General features: G+C 32.8%; 1 protein-coding gene across 1 annotated transcript; it reads right to left on the reverse strand.

The window, feature by feature from the left end:
• Positions 1–1,104: 1,104 nt before the first annotated feature.
• On the reverse strand, positions 1,105–7,708 carry LOC120189515 (zinc finger protein GAI-ASSOCIATED FACTOR 1-like). Its single transcript, XM_039192786.1, has 5 exons — positions 7,420–7,708; positions 6,271–6,667; positions 5,535–5,756; positions 5,011–5,501; positions 1,105–1,116 (listed from the first exon to the last, which is right to left on the reverse strand). The coding sequence occupies exons 1-4, from the start codon at positions 7,586–7,588 to the stop codon at positions 5,021–5,023; spliced, it is 1,269 nt and encodes a 422-aa protein (XP_039048717.1). The 5' UTR covers positions 7,589–7,708; the 3' UTR covers positions 1,105–1,116; positions 5,011–5,020.
• Positions 7,709–8,238: the final 530 nt, after the last annotated feature.

Raw genomic sequence — 8,238 nt, forward strand, 5'->3', positions numbered from 1 at the left:
GATTTAAATTAGATTAATAAGTTAAATTTTATACACCAATTTAAATTAAGAAGCAATTTTTTTGAATAGTTAAGAAGCAAAATCAAATATTTAATTGGTAAACAAATACAAGTTCTAAATTAACTAAAAAGTCAAAAATTATGTATAAATTTGAATAAGACAAATTTAAATACCTAATTTTTAATTAAATTGACATCTGATTAATTAATGACATTAATTTGTATAAAGAAATTATATTTTATCTTAGATTAGTTTGAAATGAACTTTTACCAAAATTCTTTTAAGTCCTTCCAATGTAAAAACTCATTATTATTTTTATTAAATATAGATGTATAGCAACTCGACGTTCGAATCTATACAAAATGAAATAATATAAATATTTTTAATCACTCAATCAATTAATAAATGTCGAAAACACATATTTTATTGGCTTACCACTTTCGATCGAAGTGTTAAGAGATATAAGAATTTAGTGTTAAATTTGAGATAGATATTTATACCTAGAGTAAACTATTTAAACTATTAACAGAAAATGACATAATAATTAATAAAATTATCAAAGGGGTTAGCTCAAGTGATAAGTAACTTGATATCGCTTAAGTAAGGTATTATGTTTGAGTCGTTGTGTATGCAAAAAAAATCGTATTGGAAAACTCATTCACTAAAGTCAGGTGTGCGACGCGAGTCAGTCTGAATAGATAGTTCGAAAGTATAGGGGCCTATGATACCTTTTTACCTTATTAGTGTTGTTTAGTTTTTTTTTATTGCCCTTCCAGTTCCAAAGCTTTGCCTTGACTAATCCGGACCGACCGAAGAGTACACCTGGCTTTGGTGGATGAGTCTTATAGTAAGGATTTCATGCATACACAATGACTCAAACTGGAGATCTTGCTTAAAAGATATCAAATTGCTCACCATTTGAAACCAACCATGTATGTTTAGTTTTTAATATTCACATTAGCGTTTGTTAATAATTTCAAATTAATAATATTGTTAGTTATAACATTTGATTTTGCACTTTACAAAAACCAGAAATAACATTAAGTTTGAACAAATTAAAGTAGAGGAATAACATTTTAATTTTCAAGAAGAGGATGGAATTCATAATTAGATATACTAAATTATAACAAACTAGAGTTAAAGAGATTAGATCATAAATTTTAAATAATAAAAGGACTAAGACCGTTATTAAACCATGGAAGTGATATAGTTAGTACTCACGAGACTTCTAAGGGAACCGATGAAGCAATGACACCAACATTGAGCTCACCACTTGAACCAGGCGGACCATATGCAACAGTTGGCTCGTTCACACTCTTCCGGTGAAGATTTTCGGTATTCCGACTGTTGGCGGGGAGTTGATCGACTGATCTCTCTAATCTCTCAACTGCTCTAAGTGGCAGCCTTTGATCTCCAACCCTATTAACCGAATCGTTCGTTATTTTCAATGCGATGGATGTATCATTCGATCGGATAAAGCACTTCCAGCTTCAAACTTTGGTGGAATGAAACTCGTTATGCCAACGGATCAGGGAAGCCGGACCTACACCGATAAGTAAGCAACAGTTGAATGCTGTGGCGAGCGGTGTGAATTCCTCAACCGGAGACTTTCCTACACTCATTTAGGGGTGAGCAAAGCTCGACTCGACTCAAAAAATCGATTTTTTCGACTCGATTTGACTCGAACAAACTTGACTCGAACTGACTTCGAGTTACAATTTCATAAATTCGGCTCGAAAAAATTTCAAGTTCAAATCGAGTGGTAAAATACAATTCGAATAACTCGAAATTTTTAGTAATTAGTGGATTTAATTTTCAGTTTGAGTCGAGTCCTTAGACTTTGTATGATATATGTATATCACATATGAAAAAAAATAAACATATTTGTATTGAATATATGGTTATAGAAAGTCACTTAAATTGGAACCAAATAATATTATAATATTAACAATTAAATTTAAACATAAACTCGAAAAATCGACTCGACTCGAAAAAATTTCAAGTCAACTCCGAGTTATAAAATCGGACTAATCAACTCGAATAACTCAAAATTTTTTAACTCGGCTGGATCGAACGCTCATCCTACCCTCATTGTCGCCTGTTTGAAAGTCTCCTTCGGGGGCGTTTGTTATGGAAATCATGTACGGGGAGATGTATTTACAAGCATTAAGGCGCATTGTTTTAATTTTGGGCCTCCTTTTGATACTTTAGGTTTAGGGTTAATATTTTTCAATATGGACTTGATGGGTACTATACGGGCATGCTTGGTTGCTCTTTGCTTGCTCATGCAGTTAGGGTGCGTTTGGTTCACGAAATGTAAGATTATCAGTGAAAATAAAAGATTATTAGGGAATAGAATTACTGGGTATGTTGTATTTTGTGTTTGGTTGGTTTAGCAGGAATGTAAAATTATCGTGTTTGATTAAAAGAATAAAAAATTATTGGAATGTATATTTGATCAAATTGTACTTATTATATATTTGTTTTTTAACAATTTGAAAAATATTTATATATTTTCTTTAAAAAAATTAAATTCATAAAATTTATATATACATATATATATTTTTACAAAATTGAAAATATAAAAAGATTTAATGAGAGGATAAAATTTTATTTTAACCCCTGAACTTCATATAAAATTTTAATTATAGATTTTTTTTGTAAATCTAAAATAGTTTAAGGATAAATTTATAATTTAACATTCGTAGATTTTTTACTATTCAATGACAGAATAAGGATATTTTTTAAAGAAAAAAAATTTAAAGGCATTTTAGTCCAAAACGCCGGTAATCCAACAATACCTAAGGGGATGGAGGTAATGACATTCCCGGTAATATACCTTAAAAAATTACTATTGATAATGTAAGATTACCGAGAATGACATTTTACGATCAACCACAACCTTAAAGTTATGACAATGATTATAATTTATAAAGGTAAAATGTAAAAAAAGAATAAAAGGTTAATCTTTTTCCTTTTTGGGCCGATATCTCAAGGGAAAGTAATGCGAATGAAGCATGATAATGATGAATTTTCACTCTCGAGATCCACCGTGTGCACGCTGTAACTAGTTGGGGTTAAAATGTGAATAGTTTAAATATTATAGTAAATTTCATTTTTTTTACTTTTTAGATAAATGTAAATTTTATATATCCAAAAGAATTATAGTCTATACAATAAAATAACACTAATTCTAGGAATGGTAAACACGCGAATAGTCGGATACTCCTTCCTCGTCTCCATACTTAATATTTTGTATCCATCGTCTACCTACTATCTACAACGGATAAAATTTTTGAATTTGTATCCGTCAATGCGGATACATTCTCAAATTTATCCTCACACCCACTACCTAACTGAATACCCATCTCTTATTCGTATGTACCTGTTCATACCCACTAATTTAATATAGGAGAAACGATAGTATTTAATTTTAAAAATGTTATACCCCTAACATTTGGTTAAATTATACAAATTATGTCCTATAAAATCTTAACACGCATATGACATTAATGATATTAATGACTGCAGATGAATATTGTACAACTACGTATTTATGTATTTATTTATACATGCATTGCATCTTATCTATATTTTTAATTTTCTTACTGCCGGAGGTCTTCCACGGAAGCTACTCTCAACCTGGCGTTGGGGGCAGCCTACTACCCTACCTCCCCCTTACCCCATTGCATATGGGAATTGGGTTTTGTTGTTGTTGTTGTTGTTGTATGTCCTATAAAATCTTAAGATTTATAGAATAATCTATGAAATTATACTTAGATCATAATGGTCCAAAATTTATATGATGGATAGTTAGTGGAAGGACGGATGCAGGATGAGTAAGGTCTTAAACCCGTCACCTATCCACTACTCACAACCGATATGATTTTTTACTTCAACATTCGCCCACTACCCATTAGACTTATACTCATCTTTGCTCCATTTGAAACAAATACAATACAAAATCCATGAAATTGTACCCGTTTACGGTACCTTACTCAATCTCAATAGCTTATACATTCCAGCCCCAAACTCTCTACCTAGAGCAACCTAATAATTTGATTTTCTTATCATTTAAATCTCCAACTTTCAATTGCAAAACATCCTTCAAGTGGAACAATAACGCCTCCTCCGACAACTGCAATCCACAAAAAATGCTACTATTCCTCTCCTCCCAAAGTAATATGATACAGCAACACCAAGCTAACCGAAGCATAAAGACTGAAACAGTCCTTCTCCTAACGTTACAGCACATCCAACTAAGCTTTCGATCCCAAGTCATTCTTGTACCTTATTAAATATAGGTGAAATATAAATAATATATTAATTTTTACATCATCATGAGTATTTGATTTATTAGTTAATTTATTTAGACCATATACTATATAGGCTCGTTATGATTAAGGTGATCATCCCATCCTATTTACTTCTTTACTATATTAGGATATAAACGTAGATGTTGTTTAAGATACGTATCTAACTTACGTTAGGATGAAACTAGAACAAAATGAGAATAGATGTTGCTTATTCACAATATTAAGATTCAAACGTTGAATATTGTTTAAAATATCTAGACTCTAATTAAAATTAAGATGGTACTAAAATAAAATGAATACGGATTTTAAATTCAAAATCACTCCATACTTGTCACGGATTATAATGTGTAATCTTAAAATCTAATACAAGTTCCGTGAATATTTAACACATTCATATATAGTCCACCCTATTCATTTCTATTTAATTTTTGCTTTTATTTCTCATATTTTCAACTTGTTTAAAGATAAATAAATATATAAATTAATTCGGAATCTATCAAGCAGTTTAGATTTTTGCCATTCCAAGCCGAAGTGCTCAATATCTTGCTCTTTAGCAAGAAAATTTATATATATCTTAAACATTAATCCGCAGCTACAAGAACAAGAACATGCTTCAAAAAGAGAATTGATAGAACAAGTTACAGGCAAAGGGGAGTTCTAGCTAGTTGGAAATAGCTAAGCTCTATCTCTCTACTTTAATTTTTTCAAACTTTCCACATTGGTTTATCCAACGCTGCATGTTGCTGAAAATGACTCAACCCTTGCAGTCTGGCTCCTGCAAACTGATCCAAATCATGATGTTGCTGATGATGATTTTGATGCTTCTCAAGTAGATTCCTTGCTGGTCTCGATCCACCAATCCCCAAGAAATCAACCGTCATTGTATCAGTTACGCTCTTCAACAGCGCATCGTTTTGCTCGAAAATCCCTGAAAACATCCCGAGATTGTTGTTGACAGCTGAACTTTGATCGAGGAACTGGTTGTTGTTGTTCTGAGTTTGTATTGAAACAAACGACGGTGACGCCATGGTACTTGTGGTGAAAGTACTAGCGGTTGCACCCATTTGAGCTGCTTTCTGCAACAATGCGGTGGCGGACATGGAGGGCGAGCCGGAAAAGAGGTGTCCGTAGTTTCTGTCGAATATGGTCGTCGACGAATTCGTAACGCCGTTTGAAAACATGGTTCCGGCCATGTTTATCTGCTGTTGCAAAGAGTTTTTAGCGTCGTTGTTTCCGAATGGATATGATATATTGATGGCGGAAGGATTCGGGTTGTTATTGATGGGAATTGCAGGGACGAGCTGATCAGCAGCAGCAGCAACAACTTGGCCTTGTAGATTTGTTGATACCACGTTCGGTACTACCAGTCCTTGGCTTGCTTTGTTGTTTTCTTCAGTTAGGGCATCACAAAAAGCTCGATGCGTTATAAAGCTGTCCCTTCTGCACACACACACAAAAAAAAAGTCCATTATTCAATTGTTTTGAACCAGCATTATTAGTAAAAACTTTTCATGATATATATATATATATATCTATCTTGGTCTCGTCAAACATTGACAATTCACTCCTTCTGAGTAGGTGAAGAGTCTCAACTAGTGGATTAATGATTGTCGGTCGGTATTTCTCTATACGAGAAATGAAAGCATAAGGGAGAAGATGAAAATAAAGAAGAAGAAGAAAAGTGGAGAGGATCCCATTTCAATCCTATATGAAAAGTATTTAAAGTGATTCTAACTTATGTCAAGCATAGGATGATTATGACTACTTGTAGGTCAACATGTTATAGATTTTATTGTTAAATCTTAAATTTCACTCTCGTAGATAAAATGAGTTAATATGAATTATTTGAAAAATCTGATAAATAAAAGAGTTAATATGAAAGTTTTATCTGACGGATAGTTAATAGTTTTCGGAAGTCACATACGAATATATATATATATATATATATATATACCTTGAGAAAATGGTGCCACAGACGCATTTGTATTCCTTGGTGCCACAAGTTTTTGAATGAGCTTTCCAATCAGATTGCACGGCATATTTCTTTGAGCACTTATCGCATTTCCATTTCTTCTCTCCATGCTTACGACAAAAATGCTTCTTGATCCCGGTGAGATCGCCTAGGGCTCGAGCCGGGTTATGGTGGACGCATGACGGCTCGGGGCAAACATAAACCCTTTTGCGGATCTCGGTTGTGCCTCTTTGCTTCAGCTTCCACGGCAGGTTATGTCCTCGACGGTGGAGCTGAAGGTTTTGGTCCCTTTGGAACCCTTTGTTGCAGATTTCACACACGAAACGATTCGTCGCCAAAAGTGTCCTCGGTGATAAAGCAATCACTTCCGCATTGGGATCTGCACATAAAACCATGCAATATACTGATATATCAGTCATTTTGGGTTATATACTCGAATTCGAATATGAATGCCTAAATATTTCTACATATATCTATTTAAATATAAGCTTTTCATAAAAAAAGCAAATCTCCCTTTATCTTCTGTCGAATAAACTAAAATTTCAAATATCATGAAATCGAAATGAAATTTCATTAAAAGTACAGATATTCCATTGGCAGGGAAAATCTTGATTTCTTTTACTTAAACAGTGAAGAACAAAAGAAAAGAAAGGGAAAAGGAGATAATTTGCACTTTAATGATTGTCATACTCAACCAATAATTGAAACCCTTTTCCCTTGCACAGCTTAAAGTAAAAAAAAAATCAATAATTCAACCCAGATTTGCTCTCAAAAACTGTTATTTTTTTCCCGAGAAAAAGTACTCCAAACAACTCAGAAGATCTTATTCATTGCAGCAGCCACACTTGAACTAAACCAGCTTTAAAAAAATACACATTCAAGAAACTTTCTAAATCCAGCAAGTAAAGAAAATAACCAAGTTGAACTATATATATATATGCAGTAAAATTCATCTGCTTATATTCTGAATCTGATAGCTTATCAGTTGACTTCAACAAATAAGAAAACCTAAGAAGACACTGAATTACCAACAAATTAATCCCACAATTATCTCCCCATTTTCAAGATCTTGAAACCCTTTTCTGAATAATTCAACTGGAAAACTAGTTTATATATATATATATATTATACCAGGAGTTCCTGGAAGGTTTCGTTTCTTCTTGGCTGGAGGTGGAGCAGTGGAGCCATTGCTGTTGGTTGAAAGAAAAGAGCTTGAGCCATGGAAGTTTCTTGCTTGTTCTCTCTCTTGTTGTTGAGCTTCTGAAGAGAAGCTACCTCCATCACCTGTGATATTTGACATTGAACAAAGGGAAAAGAAAAACAAAAACAAAGAGAGATCTCTTAATATAAAAAAAATAAACTTTTTGTCTTTGTTCCAATGAGACTCTCTTATTCCTTTCTTTACTCTTATTCCTAGTTCTGGATGCTCATCACACACACCAAAAGCAGGATTATTTGTTTATATTAATCAAAGAGAACAAAGACAGAAAACTTGGGATTTTTGTTGTAGCTAAGGGAAGACAAGAACCAGGAAATTCTCCTTCATTTCTGGTGATGGTAAAGTTTTTTTCTATGCTTTCTTCTGGCTGTAGGTAAGTGAAGAACATATATATATATATATGCAGCCAACCCAATCTGGTCTTCTTTGGCTGGACTAACAATAATAATAAATATTACTACTAGGTACTGTGTATATAACTTTATATATATATATATATAAGACTTTTGAGAAATGCTATAAGAAATAGCCCTAGGTTTTTATAATAATTGCCCTTAATCCAAACACTTTTGAATTATTTGTAGTGTTAGTTACCCTTATAGTAGCTTATCATGTCAAATTTACTACCATATATTAGTGTTCTTTGTTAGAGGGACTTGATCTCAAAAATCCAAGTAGTGAAGGTGTAAAATAGAAATTTATCCAAGTTAGAGTTTACAAGATTAAATAGA

This window comes from Hibiscus syriacus, unplaced genomic scaffold, assembly GCF_006381635.1.
Source record: "Hibiscus syriacus cultivar Baekdansim isolate YM2019G1 unplaced genomic scaffold, ASM638163v2 tig00116958_pilon, whole genome shotgun sequence".
In the NCBI taxonomy this organism is placed as follows: Eukaryota; Viridiplantae; Streptophyta; class Magnoliopsida; order Malvales; family Malvaceae; genus Hibiscus; species Hibiscus syriacus.

Excerpts from the sequence above, each read along its gene's own strand:
- LOC120189515 (XM_039192786.1), bottom strand. The coding sequence starts at position 7,588 with ATGTCAAATATCACAGGTGATGGAGGTAGCTTCTCTTCAGAAGCTCAA. Across the intron at positions 6,668-7,419 it reads AAACCTTCCAGGAACTCCTG|ATCCCAATGCGGAAGTGATT; the intron begins GTATAATATATA and ends TTTTATGTGCAG. Across the intron at positions 5,502-5,534 it reads TTCGGAAACAACGACGCTAA|AACCATGTTTTCAAACGGCG; the intron begins AAACTCTTTGCA and ends AAACATGGCCGG.